The sequence below is a fragment of the Ailuropoda melanoleuca genome, chromosome 11 (genome assembly GCF_002007445.2).
Source record: "Ailuropoda melanoleuca isolate Jingjing chromosome 11, ASM200744v2, whole genome shotgun sequence".
NCBI lineage: Eukaryota > Metazoa > Chordata > Mammalia > Carnivora > Ursidae > Ailuropoda > Ailuropoda melanoleuca.
In genome coordinates, this window is record NC_048228.1 from 24,045,011 (window position 1) to 24,063,679 (window position 18,669).

General features: G+C 43.1%; 1 protein-coding gene and 1 pseudogene across 3 annotated transcripts in view; both read left to right on the forward strand.

Annotated features, from left to right (window-relative positions):
- The window catches only part of PAPSS1 (3'-phosphoadenosine 5'-phosphosulfate synthase 1), a 98,896-nt gene that overhangs the window by 14,127 nt on the left and 66,100 nt on the right, over positions 1-18,669 (forward strand). For all 3 annotated transcript variants that reach the window (XM_034671403.1, XM_002916940.4, XM_034671405.1), the window contains exons 3-5: positions 2,824-3,059; positions 8,764-8,902; positions 13,012-13,130. In XM_034671403.1, the coding sequence (XP_034527294.1) occupies positions 2,824-3,059; positions 8,764-8,902; positions 13,012-13,130 (494 nt within the window). The remainder of the gene's footprint in view (positions 1-2,823; positions 3,060-8,763; positions 8,903-13,011; positions 13,131-18,669) is intronic.
- Positions 1,509-2,817, forward strand: LOC117804385 (annotated as a pseudogene).

Here is an 18,669-nt window from a genome sequence, read left to right on the forward strand (position 1 = left end):
TCTTTTTCTTGCAATTTAGTAGCTTAACCAGGATCTGTCAAGCTATTGAATGGTTTGCCGTTTTCCTGGAATGCAGTTTGCTTTTTCTCAGATTTTTATTTCAGATAAACTTTCGTTTATATTTTTACATTGGTTGGTATACTAGTTTCCCAGGGCTGCTGTAATGAATTATTTCAAACAACGGGGTGGCTTCAAACAGCAGAAATTTATTCTCTGACAGTTCTGGAGGCTGGGAGTCTGAAATGAAGGTTTTGGTGGGGTTAGTTAGTTCCTTCTGTAAGCTCTGAGGGAGATTCCACTCCAGGCTGCTCTCCTGGCTTCTGGAAGTTGTTGGCCATCCTGGGTTTGTAGATGTCATGCTCCAGTCCCTGCTTTCATCCTCACGTGGCCTGGTAGTGCCACCAGTCGCTGGATTTAGTGCCCTTCCTAGTACTATAGGACCTCATTTCAATTTAACTAATTACATCCACAAAGAGCCTGTTTCCAACGGAACCCACATTCTGAGGCCCCTGGGGGTGGGGGTGGGGGGACTATTCAATCCAGTACATTTGGTTTCCTTTCTTCAGGTGTACTAATTTTCCTTATCTAGTTTTGGCTTATCTCTCTTGTAATTGTGTACTAATTTTCTCCAGCTGCTTTAATTTCATTGCCTTTTTGTCTGTATTCACTGTAAACATCTCAGTGAAACTTCCTATGTCAGTAATTAAATTTTCAGCAGTCTCTCTTACTTTGTTTCAAATTAAATATATATAAAAATGAATATGTATATGTATACATGTATGTATAAATAGGTAATTTTATTATTTAGGTTGTCTTGTATAAAATGTCTAAGAGTTTGGAGTTCAGGGTTTTTTTTTCCCTCATACTTAGTGCTCAGCACTTTTAACTGTGGTTAAAAACAACAAAAAAACCCAGAAACCCCTGCCTCCATCTTTTTGTTCAGTTACTGTTGCCCAATTCATGAGGGCTCAGCTGGGCGGTGTTCCCTGACGTCTGAAGGCTCACCTGGCTGGAGTCGGTGATCCCTAACTCACTTGACGCTGCCGTCAGCTGGGAGCTTAGCTGCTGAATACCTGCTCATCGTGAGCTTGCTAGCATGGTGGCCTCAGGGTATGCAATAGTGGGCTTCCCTCAAGTGGAGGGTCAAAGAGACACGGCATAGTAGCTTTATCTGACCCTGCCTTAGAAGTCACATGTGGTCATTTTCACTACATCCTTTTGGTGATAGGTGAATCCTGAGGGCACCCTACATTCAAGGGTAAGGAATTAGACTGTACGTCTTGATGTGACAGTGGTGATGTCACACTGTCAAAGAGGTTGCAGCTTGGGAAATCCTGTTGCAGCCATCTTCGGAAAATACCATCTGCTATACTACTTAACACACGTTTTTTGTTTTTTGTTTTTAAAGGTTTATTTGAGAGAGAGCACGAGTGGGAGGGGCAGAGAGAGAGGGAGAGAGAATCTCAAGCAGACTCCACACTGAGTGTGGAACCTGACGGGGGCTTGATCTCAGGACCATGAGATCATGACCTGAGTGGAAACCAAGAGTCAGACACACGAGTTACTGTGCCACCCAGGCACCCCAATATACAAGTTTTTAATATATAAAGCAATTAATACTATCGATCCTTCTAACATAGCATCCACTTTTTTTTTTGGTTAGCCTTCTATACTATCATGACTTCTTTAAAAGAAATCAGTATGTGAGACTTCCATCCTTATCTCTTGCCTCATCACTTCCTTAGTTGTGAATTCTGTACTCATCAAGGTGGCAAGTATTAGTGCATAAATACATGCTTTCCTTTTCCTTCTTGTTTAGTGAGTAGACGTCATTGGTAGAGGAAGGTGAGTTGAAGTAAGGATATTCTTCAATTAATTATATTATAAATTGGACGCCCAGATACTTTTATCATGGGAGTCTATGGGATGTATTGATCCTGGGATATAAAGATAAGTTTATATTTATTTTTACTTACTTTGTCCTTTTTCTTACCTCACCAGAAATAATTTGGACATATCACTCTGTTTTTACTTTGGCATGTAGCTTTGGAATAGTGATAATGAGAACAAAGTGACTATCTACCCTCTGAAACTGAGGAATTTCTAGGATACCTTTGGGCACAGACAGGAGTTATTTAAAACATAAATGCTTGAGTAGACAACGCTGGGGTCTCGGGTCAAAATGGCGAACAGGCTGCTGGTGCAGCATCGAGCAGGTGGCTGGGGGGTATTCAGAAGTGGTATCGCAGGGCCGCAGGGCTCAGTAAACGCATTAATGTGCGATGATACAGTATATAAGAAGGATGATGTGAAGGGGGCCGTGAGGCTTCCTGCGAACTGTATAACCGCAGGGTGTTTCACATTGAGAGAGCGCTGGATCTGACCAGGAGGCAGCAGATCTTGCCGAATGAGCAGTGGACAGAATAGGAGGAGAGTAAATTCTACCTTGAACTACTGGAAAGAAGTTATTTGGGAAAGAAAAGGGAGAAGAATGGGCAAAGAAGTAATCACGGAGTTGAAATCTGTTGTTGCAGTTGCCCTCAAGTATTTTTAAGAAGTTGGATAAAACCTGAAATAGGCAGTTGAGAACTATTTGCACTATTGTAATTAAAAAAAAAATCTCAAAATATAAATGTTCATTTTATTTGAACTACAGGTGTTTTTCTAGCTACGATGTCAATCTTGTAGAGAAATGTGAAAAGTGTTACTGAGAGGTGGCTATGAATAATGAATGTACTGAAGGCTGTGCTTTAAATTCTTTATTACTCAGTGGTTATCCTCCTAATGCTGCAGCTGAACTGTGCTCGGACTGTTCACTTTTAGGCTTGTCTGGAGCAGGAAAGACCACAGTGAGCATGGCTTTAGAGGAGTACTTGGTGTGCCACGGTATCCCATGCTACACGTTGGACGGTGACAACATTCGTCAAGGTCTCAATAAAAATCTTGGCTTCAGTCCTGAAGACAGAGAGGAGAATGTTCGACGCATCGCAGAAGTTGCTAAGCTGTTTGCAGATGCCGGCTTAGTATGCATCACCAGTTTTATATCCCCGTATACTCAGGTACGTGGCCTTTGCGCTATTGCTGTTCTCATGTCGTTGGTGGAGAATATGCCATCAGGCAGAACAAGTTGTTTAAACACTGACATGTGCTTTGAAGCTAAATTCACATTAAAATAATTAACCTGTAGCATTTCTGTGCTGTGACTTTCTGAGTAAATTCAGTTTTGATAGAAAACTTGCTGTGACACCCCCTCCCCCCCAGTATAACCAAACTTGTTGACCTCAAGCCAGTGGCCAGGTTATTTCAAGCTTGACTTTTCAATTCAGTAAACATATAGTAAATCCTCAGCATGCGTCAGACGCTAGGGAAGGCCTTCAGTTTCTTCACATATGCCTGACTACGGCTTCTGTGCTCCCAGGTCTTCCATCTCCTCTTCCATTACACTCTTCCTCTTATTTTAGCAGCAATTCACTTTTTTGGTATTTCTCTTCAAAAATTGTGTTGTTTCTTGCGGTGAGATTTTTGTTCCCCTGCCTGGAAGGCACTGTTCTTCCAACGGTCCTTCTCTTCTCCACATCATTCGACTCCTGTCTGTGCTTTGAGACTCGGGTTAGGTGTCTCCCCCTCCTGAATACTTCCTTTGTCCTTTGGGCTTTGTGGGGTACCTGTCCTTGGTGCCTTTACTATTGTGCTGTAACGTTTTATTATAAATACCAGGTAGTGGTTGGTGGTGCTAATAGCAGCAGTAATGGTGGTAGTAGTAATAAAAATCATAGCAGCTAACCTTTATTGAACACCAACTCTGTACCGTGAATGAACTCATTGAGTGCTTATCACCCAATGAAGAAGGCAGAGGTGGGGTGCTTCAGTGGCTCAGTTGGTTAATTGCCTGACTCTCCGTTTTGTCTGAGGTCGTGGTCTCAGGGTCCTGAGATTGAGTCCCACGTCAGGCCCCGCACTCAGCGTGAAGTCTGCTGAGATTCTCTTTTACTCTCCCTCCCCCTGTTCACTCTCTCTTTCAAATAAATAAATAAAATCGTTAAAAAAAAATGGCAGCAGTGAGGAGACAGGTGTAAATTACCCAGGGTCCCATACTGTACATGGTAGAGCAAGGATTTGTACCCAGACGGTGTGACTGGAATCCATGCTCTCACCCATCATGCCTTGTTACCTCTAAACCCCACTGGCTGCTCGAAGGCTGAAACTACATCTTATTTATCTTTATAATCTTGATGCCAAGTCCAGCTCCTGGAACACAGTAGATATTTAGTGTTTATTAAATGACAGCATGACTAAGGTGTGAAAGAATAGGTGAATCACTATGTGGTTAAAGGCAGGGGCTTTGAGGCCAGAAGCACTGGGTTGGAATTTAGCTCTGCCAGTTGCTGTTATGACCTTGGCCAGTTGACTTGACCTTCATAAGCTCAGATAATGCCTACCTCATAGGGTTGCTCTGAGAATTAGGTAAATCGTGCATCCAAAGCTCTGAGTACAGTGCCTGGTGTGTATTAAGTATTCAGTAAGTATAACAAATAATAGCATAGTTCTAGTTCTATGTTGTGAATTTGATGGTTACTTAGACTTTTTAAAAAGCAACACCAAAATATGAGCTGTTAGAGTTAATAGTCAGAAATCAGAGAGAGTGTTAATTATAAAGATTCACTTAATTGAACCATGGCAGGAGTCCTAAAAGGTCCTGTGAGGACTACTTTTCATTTTCCTGAAACATTGGGAACAATGTCAATATATCAGTTTAAAGTATACTAGATAATGAAGTGTATAAGAGAATGATAGTTGTTTTTCTTTCTTTCTTTCTTTCTTTCTTTCTTTCTTTCTTTCTTTCTTTCTCTCTCTTTCTTTCTTTTTTTTTTTTTTTTAAAGATTTTATTTATTTATTTGACAGAGAGAGAGAGACAGCCAGCGAGAGAGGGAACACAAGCAAGGGGAATGGAAGAGGAGTAAGCAGGCTCCTAGCAGAGCAGGGAGCCCGATCCCAGGACCCTGGGATCAAGCTCTGAGCCAAAGGCAGATGCCAGGCGCCCCTGCGTTCTTGAATCCTTGAAAATGAACAGTTTTCATAGTAATATAATAACTGATGTTCTTGCACTTTCTGGGAATTTGTGCAACTCTTGGAAGAGGAAAGAGTAACATGGGCTTTGGAGAGCTGTCAGCTGGGTCTCCAAAAGTATATGCTGATCTGCTTTTTGGCCCCCTTGTTTCCATAGTATGGAGCAAAATGTATTGTTCTCATCTCTGAAAGCACTAAGAATGAGGTTTGGACTATGCTTAGGATGTGTCAGAATCTGTGATATTCGCATCAAACCATATAATCTAGGATACGTGTTTTATTCCATGTCACCATTGAACTTGGGCTTCTTGGTTTTAAAGATAAGCCTGATGGTTCCTAGCTAGTCTGGTGGGAACATAGAGATGTGAACAGTTACAGTATGGTGCAGGCAGGCGATGAGGTAAAGGTCTACGAGAGGGGCTGTGAGGAATCACAGAGGAGGTGCTGCTTGAAATGAGTCCTGAGGAATCAGAGCACACCAGTGGGACGGGAGGGGAGTGCCATTTCGACAGAGGAGACAGTACAGTGTCTGCAGCAGCATGGAGATGTGAGGGAGTTTGGTCTTTTGGGGGAACTGTAGGTGGTTTGTTATGACTGCGTGCAGGATGAAGGTGAGGGGAGATGAAACTACAGAGATTCAGAGGTCCGACAGTGAACCTTCACTGCTCAGAACTTTGCCCCAGGGGGACTGAGCCGGTTGAGATTGTACTAGGGAATGCTATCTCTGGGTTTGGATTTTAGTAAGGTTCCCTTTGAAACCTGGAATAGGAGTGGCCTGGAGATAGGAGACTAGTGAGGAGGCTGTTGGAGTGAATTCAAGCAGCAACAATGGAAATGGAAAAGATGGGGTGTATTTGAAGGCTCTTGAGCCCATAGCATCAGAAGGACGTGGTGCCTGGTTGATGGCTGAATTTGGGGTGAACATGAGGGATGGTGCTTTCTGAATAGAAGATGGAATGACTGTGGTAGAAAATACAGCATGGGAAGGGAGGAGATGACTATTTCATTCTAGGTGGGTTAGGTTTGAAATCCTAGTGGTGTATCTAAGTGGGTCATTGGAAAATTGGTTCTGGAGTTCAGGAAAGCGGTGTAGAATTGAGATAGATTTAGGAATCATTAACTTTGTTGATTGAAACCCAGTTGAAGTTGAGTATATAGAAGAGTTGTATAGAATGAGAAGAGAGCCACGGATGGAACCTTGGAAACACCTTCATTTAAAAGGACAGTTGGAATCAATAAGTCACAACTTAATCATTCTGCTACATGCTGTGGTTGTAAAGCTAATGAAAAGATATCAATATATGAGAATAAGATCTATGACAGGTATATAGTGGGTACTTTGAGAATCCAGAGGGAGCAAGGGCCCTTTGTCAGCCCGGGCACGCAGGGTGAGCTTCCTGGAGGAATTCGCCACGGAGCCGCGCTGTGAGGAGCACGTTGCTTTAGGCAGAAGAGAGGAATGAAGGATTTCTGGCAAGGGGGATGGCTAAGGCACAAGGCCCAAACAGCCTGGTAGACCGGGCAGGTATTAATTATTAATAGAATATCAAGTGCAAGACTGAGAATGGTGGGGCCAGGTATAGAAGGCCTGATGTCTCCCACTAAGAAGTTTGGATTTTACCCTGACACTGGTGGGGAATCTCTGAAAAGTTGGTGACATGGTTGAATTTTCATCCTCTGTCATCTAGGGGACAGTGTTAGAATATAGCTTTGAGTAGATCAAAGCTAGAAGCTAGCAGACTTTTACAAGGGTCGTAGCGATTGACGAGAGGAGGAGTGCAGTTGAACTAGGGAGTAGGGAAGAAATGCTGAACTTGGGCTTCTTGGTTCTGAAGATAAACCTGATCGTTCCTAGGTAGTCTGGTGGGAACATAGAGATGTGAACAGTTGCAGTATGGTTCAGGCAGGCGATGAGGTAAAGATCTATGAGAAATAATATTTAGAGGCAAAATCTGAAGGACTTTGTCTTAGAATGCACAGGGGTGGGAGTGTGGGGCAAAGGGAAGGAGCCAGAACAACTCTTGGGATTCTGGGTGAGTAGTGGTGTCATCCTTAATTTGGATCTAGGTGGGATTCCAGCTTGGGGGAAAAAGAGAATGGACTCAATTATGGACATGCTAAGTTTGAGGTGGCTGTGGGATCTCCAGGTAGGTAAATTTAGGAAGAAGTTGGAAATGTGTTTAATTTCAGGAGAGAGGGCAGGGCTCAGGCTTAAGTGTTGGGCGTATGTGTTGTAGTCGACATCGTGAAGGCCACTGAGAAAAGAGCTCCAGAACTTAAGGTGAGCAGTGGGCTCCTGATGGACTGTGGGCAACAGCAGTGTTGACGGGATGGGAAAGTAGGAAGAGCCCTGGGGAGCCTGCATCAGGAATGATCAGGGCTAGCGTTGTCGGCATACTCGGGTTAGTAGTGTGACATGCAGCAGAAAGTCCTGTCATTTCAAGGGTGAAGAGTACCCATGATTAAGGGATTTTGTGCGATTTGTTTGTTCATTTGTTTTTCACGGATGAGTGACTTGTACTTGTTTGTTGCCCGGGAAGAAGCTGGTGGAGAGGGCAGAGGCTGAAGATTTCAGATGGAGTAGGGATAATGGGTTGAGCAAGATCCACTGGGGGGCCGGGGCTGTGCAATCTGAAGGCAGGAGTGGCAGGACTGAGTGAGGCAAAGGTAGCCGGGCAGATAGACACACTTACGTGGCAGAGAGGAGATGGAGAGCATTTGTGCCTGGAGATTTTCTTTCTGAAATAGGAAAGATGAGAGTGGTGACAGTGGAAGTAGGCACGGTTTGTCAGGGGGCCGTAAGAACTAAATGCTAAAAGGAGCCAGGTGGGGATAGAGTGGGTGGTGGGAGTTGCAGGGGCTGGCTTTGGAAACATCGGCACTGCCTGTGCACGGGGTATGAGGGTGGGAAGATGAGTGGATCTCGAGGGGGTGCTTGGTTTTAGCTAAGGCCAGAAAGAAGAGGTTGGCTTAGAAAGGGAGCTGTACCAGAGGGCAGAGCAGAGAAGGAGGGTGATTACCGGAGAGTTAGGGGTTTAGGGGCAGGGCAGAAAAGTCAAGTCTTGGGAATGCTCGAGATGAGCCGCGGCCACAGGAGCTTGTGTTTGGCAAGTGGATAAACCATTCAGCGTTCTGAATGGACTTCTTGGCAAGTGAAGTTGGTTTCAAGCCAGCTCAGGCTGAGGTTGAACGTGTTACGAGAGAGAGGCCCGATGACATCCGCATTCGGGCTGGGCTTTGGCTTTGGTTCCTCATAAAACTTGGGGAAGTTTTTTATGGGACATCTATTGTTTTCCTTCCTGGAACTCCCCAATATCTTGGATTTTTAGAATAGTGTACCCTTTAAAATTGTTACAAAAAAGGGGTATATTAACCTAATAATTTCCTGGTTTTAGTTTTTTTCAGTTTGTAGATACGTAAGTATATGTATATATACATATATATATATTTTAAGATTTTATTTATTTACTTAGAACACAGCAAAGGGGAGGGGCAGAGAGAGTGAGAAGCAGACTCCCCGTTGAGCAAGAAGTCCGACTTGGGGCTCCATCCCAGGACCCCAGGACCATGACCTAAGCGCAAGGCAGACGCTTAACCGACGGAGCCAACCAGGCCCCGCAGTTTATATTTTAAAATATAAATTGTTTTGTCTAGTATTTATTTTCCACTGACTCAGCTGTATATCTTTTTCTAAGGATCGCAACAATGCAAGGCAGATTCATGAGGGTGCAAGTTTACCTTTTTTTGAAGTGTTTGTTGATGCCCCTTTGCATGTTTGTGAACAGAGGGATGTCAAAGGACTCTACAAAAAAGCTCGGGCTGGAGAAATCAAAGGTAAGTACTGTTTTTATCCCAGTTTCTCTTTGTTTGCCTTTTTTTTTTTTTTTTTTTTAAGATCTTATTTTTTAAGTAATCTCTGTACCCAGCGTGGGGCTTGAACTCAGTCCCGAAACCAAGAGCGGTGTGCTTTGCTGACTGAGAGCACCTTTGCTTGCGTACTTTAGCCTACCATAGCTGAGACTGGTCATCTTTACAGAGAGATTGGGAGTATTCAAACAACTTGGAGCTCCTGGAGAAGAAAAATGGGTCCTACTACACCCTTGTGTGTCCGAGGCCTACCAGTGCTACCCGGCACGTGTATACTCAGTGGGTATTGTTGATCAGAGTGCAGTCCTGCTCACAAGACAGAGTTTTAGAGGGTTGGGACCTCAGGGATTGCTGGAAATCTACGTGATACAATTAGGTACCTAGCGTTAGACTGGGTATTAGTTTCTAGCTGTTGTCCCTTCTGCTTTTTGTTCCAGTGAAGATGAAGGAAATTCCATAGCTAATGGGAAAAATGCCTGAAATACAAACATCTTGAGAGCAAAGACAGTGTCTTGCTCTTATTTATATCATGGTGCTTGGAATGGTCCCTTATTTATTCTGTGTACAATTGTTGAACTTCGTTGAATTAATATATTGCTCATTCCATCAAAATAGAGGTACCTTGCTTTTTAGGTTTTATGGTTTGCTTCTAGAGTTTCAACTGTGGTGGTCATTTGGACATGAGAGACATTAAGAACCTGTCTGCTGTGGCCTTTGATACCAATCATATTTATCTTCTGGACATCCTTGGACATTAGTTCTGTTCTCTTGTTAACAGAGGACGTGCCAGCTTTAAAAAAAAAAATCTAGGATCAGTTACTCAGTCAGCACTGTGTAGGGATCAGTAATTCATGCAGTGAACTTTGATGCCTTCCCAATAGGAAGTCTGATAGCCTGAGGCGATCACAGGAGCTACCTGGGGGGCTCTGCAAATTCGAGATTTTTGTCACTCTCCTTCTGGCCCTGCATAGGAAAACGTGGGACAGGAAGGACAATACTTGTTATTCTGGGCTCTTCTGTATTTGGACCTGGGGGCACATTAGCAGTTGGGGCAAGTTCCACCTGCCTGGTGAAATCTGGTTCCTTAGGCGAGGCTGACATCCAGTTGTGCCCCCACGGGGACTCCGTTTCACCCGTTAAGTCTGCACTTTCTTGACTCAGCAGGTTGCCTGACCTGAATAATTTACAAAGAGGGCAACCAGGTGAGCTCTTTTTATCATCTGTATTCCCCTCTGTTTGTTGATGGCCAGTTTTCACTTCAATTTTGTGTAATAGAGATTTGGCAAAGAGAAGCAAAGTGATGTGTCTGGGATCCTGACGTCTAAATATTATTTTCATTGTAGTTGGTTTTGTTGTTTTGCAAGGATGGATTGGTGAGGGAGGTAGATTCGTGTCTCTGGCTCTGGAGTAAGCTACTGTGAACAGGGGTGACGTCTTGAATGTTTTTCTATCATTGGAGTTTAGCACAGTGTGAAGCCCAGAGCCTCATACCTGACACTCACATAGTAAATGCTTGTTAGATAGATTGGAAGAGGGAGTGGAGATTGGATGTTCAACACACATGGATCAGTGTTTCGTTTCTGAGGTATGTATTTAGTGCTGGGATGCAAAGATGAATAAGGCCGCATGCAAAATACCTTGAGTCATTTACAATTTGTATTCTCCATTTGGGAGTGTGTTTGTATTAGCTTCGTTTTCTCTGTGTTACTTGTTTATTTTCTTGAGTGTTTTTAAATTCCTCTGACTTCGGGCGCCTGGGTACCTCAGTTGGTTAAGCATCTGAATCTTGGTTTTGGCCCAGGTCACAATCTCAGGGTCCTGGGATTGAGCCCCACAGCGGGCTCCACGCTCAGTGGAGTTAGCTAGGGGATTCTTTCCCTCTGCCTCTGCCTTTACCCCTGCTTATGTGCGTGCATGCACTAATTCTCTCTCTCAGATCTTAACAAAAAAAAAGTCCTCTGAGTAGACATTGATAAAATGTTCCTTAGGTTCACGTATATATGTGTGCCTGTGTACAAACATTACGTCTGCCATGGTGTTAACGAGTTTCTGATTGTAGAGTTGTTTGTTTTAAAAAATGGTTAACTCACGGTCAGAATAGTGCTTGAAAGTTCCCTATCAGTGCTGTTTCGGAGCTGTGGTGGTACACGTTTGAGGACAGAAGAGATTGCATACGTTCAGCGGACCTTAGGCTTTTATGTGACATTTACTAAACTGTAAATGTATCCCCGTCAGCCATTCTGATGCTACATTATTTTCATGATTACTACTCAGTAGTTATTATCTACTTAAATATAAATGTTGTTCTTAAGTGTACATTTATTATAATCACTTATAGGATAAATTAGCTAGGAAGGGAATTCCTGGACTTTTAAAATGCTAAGCCAGGTCTTCTAGCACAGTGTTTTTCAAGCTTTGCTGCATATTAGCATTACCTGGGGGAACTTTTAAAAATCCAATGCCAAAGCTGTACCAGTGAAATCAGAATCTCATGGGGGTGGGGCCTCGCGATTCTACTGTGTGCATTTGAGAATTAGAGCTTAAGAACTAGTATTTCTAGGGGCAACTGGGTGGCTCGGTAGGTTAAGTGTCCAACTCTTGATTTTGGCTCAGGTCATGATCTCAGGGTTGTGCGATCAAGCCTTGCATTGGGCTCTGCACTGGACATGGAGACTGCTTCTCTCTCTCTCCCCACCTCTGCCCCTTCCCCCCAGACACACACTGTCTCTAAAAACAAACAAAACAAAACAAAAACAAACAAAACTAATGTTTTGACTAGAATTATTTCCCCCCAGCTATTTTACTGTGACTCTGTTAGGAATATCGGTAATGCAAACATCTCCTTCTTGGATTCAGGACTTAATATGATACTTAGAAATATGAAATAGAAAAAAATAAGTGGGCTATAGACTTGTAGTATATATTTTAGAACTCTCGTGGTGACTGTTCCTCATAAGTTATGTTTAATCAGTGTTTAAATTAGTGTTTACCATTTTACCCCAAGGTTGATCTATGCACTCCAAGACAGACAGGCCTTAAGTGACTTATGTATGAGATGATACCAAGGGTGTGAGATAGGAATAGCATATGTCCAGCTCAGGTAGCCCAGTCTTGGAAACATCATGCATTCTTTCTGTTCCTGGCAATTCCTTGGTAACACGTATTTAAAGGGAAAATCTAAATAGGGGTTAATATCTAAACTAATTATGTTTGGTTGTGGCGTGTATTTTGTGATATAACAGGATTACTGCCCTTATTCATGTTTTGCTAAAGCTAGTAGTAGTTAATTTGTCTTGCTGAACACTTAATCCTGGTGGCAGAAGCAGCCTGCAGGGCTTCAATTTGGCTATAAATAATTCCTGTGAATATAATGGACAGGTAGACTTTGGTGTCAGTTTTCGCATCAAGAGGAAGAAAACCTTGTTGAGTTTGGCTCATGCCCAGGGGTTAAGTACTGCATCCTGTATTCCCCTGGGGAAATTGAGATACTCTGGATCCCTTGGTATTCATCCCTGTTTCCTTTAGGCATTTACAAAAAACAGAGAGGATGACAGATGAAGAAGAGTCATCATTTGGAAGGTCCATATTTGTGAGTTTTTTACTCACTAAAGTTTTTTAACCCCCACATCAGTACTCACTTGGCAGTCACTTGTGGACACATGCAGAGTGGCACAAGTTTTAGCCACCCCAAGTATGTGTTCCCAGCAGAGGTTGAACAGAGTGACAGTTGGCCTTCATGTTTCAGCTTTCATACCACAAAGAAGGGTCAAAAAATTCTGTGATGACTGAGGCTTAGGAACCTAACCCCATGTTTCCCTGAGGAGCCCGTGATTCAGGATTCACTAGTTCAGTGTTTATGCAATGTTACTGAACTGCGAACGAGACTCGACTGTACGTGTTTAAAGGAGAAGCGAATAGTTTAATCAGAAATCTTCCCCCAAGAGAGAAGTTTCAGTAGTGTCCCCCTGTAACTCAGAAGGGGTGGCATCAGTACGAACTTCGACATAGCAGAGACTTGCACTGAAGATAAGAGCCCGTTTTAATTTGCACCCCCTGTCATCTGGTACCTTTTGTAGGTTTCACTGGAATCGATTCTGAGTATGAGAAGCCAGAGGCTCCTGAGTTGGTGCTGAAGACAGACTCCTGTGATGTGAACGACTGTGTGCAGCAGGTGGTGGAGCTTCTGCAGGAACGGGTAGGAGAAGGTCAAACAGGGAGTCCTCAGAATGAGTGTGTTTGCCCAGAGGACAGGTGGTGGTGGTACGGATACCGTTGGTGTTGCAGAGTCTGTGCGGTGCTGACCGTTTTCAGAGTGTGTATGTCCCTGTGTTAGGTGGTGTGGGGGCACCAGTGTATACAGCACGGGAAATATCCTGGTCAGCGTCAGCCACAGGCGGCCCGAGAGCCAGATGCTCTTCTATTTATTCTCCTGGTAATTTTACCACACACATACCTAATACACTCAGCCGTGATTATTCAGCTTTACAGCTTGACATTATTGTCTTTTTTTAAGTTGAGGTACATAACGTAGCTAACTTTTCCGAGACTTTTAGATAGTGCCCGGGTTTTCCTTGTGCAACATGATGATAAGGGTGGTGGTTTTAGGAGGGGAAAGGTTCCAGGACATAAAGATCTTTCTCTGGTTCCTGAGCATACGGCAGCATAAAGAGGCTGGCTGGTTTCCCGAGCACTCAGGCCCTCCAGGAGGTCCATGGTTTTCTCAGAGGGTAGTCCAGTGTCAGTTTTTAGAAATTCTTTTTCTGTTTTTCCTGCTCCTATCTTCATACTTCCCCAGTCCCAGTGGAGGGTCACACAGTTTACCTAGTTGGGGAGGATCTGGCCTTTGTGTGGGTATCAGTAGTTACTTCCTTCCCTGGTCGGGATGTCCTTACCTTCGCTGCCTAGTGCTGTGCAGGGACCCTGTCATAGTGGCACACACACAGTGATATGTCATTGCACCCCATTCTGTCCTGTGGCCGATGGCATCTGCACCCCCTCTTGATTTTTAAAATCTATTACCATAAACCTCTTTCATCTAGTATCTCTTACTGGATAGATTAGACATACAACTTAAAAAAATGACCTATGTCTGAATATATTAAAAATGTTTAGCCTTAGAATTTTTTTTTCATATTGTAAAATATCTGCCAGATAATTAACCTGGGACTCACCTTCCTCGTGTATCTCCCTTATCTAAACATTGTAGCCGAATAAGTGAGGTGATGCGTAATGGCACCGCTCTGACGTGCTTCTCCGGACGTACTGCTGTCGTGACTGCTGAGTTTCCTGTTGAGCAGCTTCTGGACTCTGGAGCTTCTTGAGACTTGCTGCTGGGTCACTGGCTTCCCTCTCTTCATTATCCGTTCTCACCGTCAGTAATCAGATGTCTGCTGTCATTCGTCACAGTCCTAGGCACTGGCAGTACAAAGATTAACCAGCCATGTCTCTGTCCTTAAGGGATTCACATTGTAGGTGATGGAAATGGGAATAAGAGCATACAGCTGCTAGGTGTGTTAGAAACACGGTTTCAGCATGTGCATAGCACTCTGGGATGCACAGAGGAGTGAGTTTAGAAAGGTTTTATATCAGATCTTTCTCATCTGCTTGCTCATTTATTTTTTTTAGATTTTATTTATTTGAGAGAGAGAGAGCGCGTGAGTGTGAGTGCAGAGAGGCACAGAGGGAAAGGGACGGGCAGGAAAGGGACAGGCAGATTCTGAGCACAGAGCCCGATGCAGGGCCTGGTCTCACGACCCTGGATCGTGACATGAGCTGAAATCAAGAGTTGGATGCCCAACCGACTGAGCCATGTAGGCGCCCCTGCTAATTTTTAAAAGGCACTTTCACTGGGCATAGTATTCTGGGCTGACAGGTTTGTTTTGGGTTTTTTTTTTCTTTTAATACTTTAAAGATGGTGCTCTGTGGTCCTCTGGTTTGCAATGCTTCTGATGAGAAGTCTGATGCAGTTCTTTTCTTGGTTCCTCTCCTTGTAATGTTTCTTTTTATTTCCGCCTCAATTCAAGATTTTCTCTTAATTCCTTAGTTTTTAGTGATTTTAGTATGTTGTGTCTAGGTCTTTCAGTGTTTTTAGTTTTTTCTTTCAGTTTAGGGTTCTTTGGCTTTCTTGTTCTTTTAATAGTTTTTGAAAACTCTTGGCCATTATCTCTTCAAATATTTCCTTTGCCCTATTCTTTCTCCTCCTGGGATTCTAGTTAGACATATGTTAGACAATGCAGTACTATCCCACACTTTTGGATGCTCTGTTCTTTCACTCCTTTTTTTCCTGATTTATTTGTTCACCCTAGGGAGGGAGGGAGGGAGAGAGAGAGAGAGAGAGAGAGAGAGAGAGAGAGGGGGGGAGGAAGGGGGGGTGGGGACAGAAAGAGAGGGAAAGAGAAACCCAAGTGGACTCTGTGCTGAGCGTGGAGCCTGATGTGGGGTTGGATCTTGTGACCCTGAGATCAGACCTGAGCCAAAACGAAGGGTGGATGCTAACCAACTGTGCCACCCCGGCACCCTTCTTTCACTCTTTTATGTTAATTTTTTAGTTTTAATAATTTCTACTCATTTTCAAGTTTAGTCATTCTTCAGTTATATCCACTATATTGATTTGCACTTAGAAAGAATTATTAAACTCTGATAATCATCACAAAAATTATATCATCGTTTGGTTCTTTTTTTTTTAATATAGTGTACATCTCTTGATTGAAATTCTCTATTCGACAACACGTGTTGTCCACTTTTGCACTAGATCCTTTAATTGTAACAGTAATTTATAGAGTCCTACCTGATAGTTCCATTCTACTGGGTCATTTCTGGATCATGCTATATCTCTTATTGCTGGCTTTTCTTGTTCTTTTTGGTGTATTGTAATTTTTGATTGAATGCTAGATGTTGTGTGTGGAGGCATAGTAGAGACTGAGGTAGGTAGTAGCTATCCTCTGGGCATTTATATTCTTTTTCTCTCACACTGTTGGTGTAGTGTGTTGACTTAATTTAGCCGGTAGCTCAGCTGGATTTGGGTTTCCTTATTCTGTAGTTACTCTTAATGCACCATCAGCTTCAAATTCCTCCAGCAGTAGGCTGCCCTACCTTGTGCCTAGTGTGGCATCTGGCCTTCTAGAGGATTTTTCTTAGTGTTTCTGCTCCACTCTGAGCTTTCAACATTCCCAGGATGCCTGCACTTCAGGAGGAGTCTCTGTATATGTCACTCCTTTCTCAGTGAAAAGAGAGTCATACTGTTGCTCAGGACTTGGTGCTAGGCTCATGATGGGGGGGCGGGGGGAGCAGTGGTGGTTCTCGATTGTGCTGATCCAGCCCCACTTTTAGGCAGGACCTGTGCTCTGGGGTCTTAGAGTGGGTCTTTGTCAGTGTCCTTTCCTCTCCCTGCATGGTAGCCAGACTCTGCTTTGAACCTGGGAGGTCTTAGTCACATGCTTCAGCAGATTTCTGGTTTGTATCAGTTCAGGATATACTGGGCCAAGAGAGTTTCCTCCATGTGCATTCAGCAGACCATTTTTACTTCTCCTCCTCTTCCAGAAACAGTGGACCCTGGGAGGGTTTCCTGCCCTTCGCCGTCAGCTGAAGGCCTTTGTGTTGTGTGAGACAGTGATCCAGGGAGTGGGCAGAGTTTTGTGTCTGTGTGCCACCGAGGGAAGCTCTCTGGTTGCAAGACCTGCTCCTGATCTTCTGAGCGCACTCGTAGACCTGCTTGGGAATGAGTGTAGAAGTCCTGGTGTCTCAGATTCCCAGGTTGCGAACCTGTCACACTTGTCCTCACTCAGCCTTGAAGAGCGCTAAAAACATTTAGCTGTTTTTTCTTTTCTGCTTTTATTGCAGCCATCTCTTCCTCCCCTGCGCTCCTAAAGGACATGTTCATGGGTCTTGTCTTTCCTTGGTGGGACTTGTCACTCTTTGGAAGCGATTCTTGGTACTGCTTTAGGACCTCAGCTTTGTGATGGGCTCAGGAATGTTTATGATTTCATAGATTAGTGGGCCTTTCCTCTTGTTAGGTAATGTTCTGTTTTGGAATCTCTGTTTAATTTTCAGCAGACCGCCAATTCTCGCTCTGCTTTTACTCTTCTGGGGTTGTCTGTGTTTCCAGTATTTTTTTTTTTTATTTGGGCTGTAATTTTGTTTGCATTTTTTGTGTTTTGAGCCTTTTTTTTTTAAAGTGGAGATTTGTCCTATCAATGTTAGGAAGTTATACGGAGTTTTATTTTCTGTTAGTTTGGGTATCTAGTTTTCATATCCAATTAGTGATTTTTTAAGTGTTTATAGAACCTCGGGAAAATACACATCGATAGTGTTGTATATTATGTAGGGGGCTCAGGAATCTCTGAAGCCATTTTAGGGACTACAGATAATTCCAGGTGCTCAGACCCTTATATGGGTTATTAAACATAACATGTGGTGGGTGCTGCAGGGGTCTCCCTCCATTACATCTTCCCTTTCATTCCTAACCATTTCTTTGGGGCCCGATATAGAATAGTATCCTTTGGGTTTGACACTTCACCTACATAGGGGCTTTTTTTTTTTTTTTTTTGTAATGAGCAGATGATTTTGCTGTTTTGTTTTTAGAGAACCGTTTTTGAGAAAATTTTGCAACTCTTCTGTAAGTCTAAAAATAGTACAGAGAGTTACGGTATATCCTTCACCAGGCTTCCTCTTACTTTAGTATCTTCCATGACCGTAGAACATTTCTCAGAACTAAGAAATGAACCCCAGTAAGATACTGTAAACTAAAGCACACATTTATGTGACTTTCACATGTTTTTCTACCAAAGTGCTGTCCTATACTAGGATTTGACCGAGGACCCACACTGTATTTAGTCAGAAATTGGGTTTTAACCATGATTCTGTGAAATGAAAATGCAGACTTCACAAAGCATCTGTCGTGCCTGGGATTTTGCAATTCCCCCTACCCCCAGTGCTTCAAACTTGAGGGCAAACTGTTCCTGTATGATTTTAGGCTCATACTCCCTGATATTCCCTTAACTGGTTATCCCGCTTCCAGTTCGATATGCCTTTTATTCCATCCTGTATTGTTCAAAGAATCCTCTTTCTCAAGTGTAGTCTAGTTGTTGTTTTTTTACTTGAAAGAATTTACTGATTTTCCCATGGTTTATAGAATTAAGGTGATTTGTGTTCAAGGTGTTCCATAGTTTCGCTCCAGGCTGCATGTTTTCATATTATCGTCCTTAATTTATTCTGCCACTTGATTGATTGGTTGATTGATTGATGCTGTTGCTTGCCTTAGTCTCTGTGACTTTAATTAAAGTCAATTAATTATTATACTAATTGCTTTTTTATATGGATGTTACTCTATATTATGCCTACTAGACAGTCTGATAATTGGACAGTTTCCTTCAAGGTTTGAAAAAGAGGGATAGATTAAAAAAAAAAAAAGTAACATTTACTGAGTACTTATTCTAAGGATCATATATGTGGGGCTTTGTGTCTTTTAAAATATTTGTTTTGATAGAATCTGAGGGCCAGTGGCCTTTCTCCTAGTTTAGCTTCTTTTTTTTTTTTTTTAAAGATTTTATTTATTTATTTGACAGAGATAGAGACAGCCAGCAAGAGAGGGAACACAAGCAGGGGGAGTGGGAGAGGAAGAAGCAGGCTCCCAGTGGAGGAGCCTGATGTGGGGCTCGATCCCAGAACACCAGGATCACGCCCTGAGCCAAAGGCAGACGCTCAACCGCTGTGCCACCCAGGCGCTCCCCTACTTT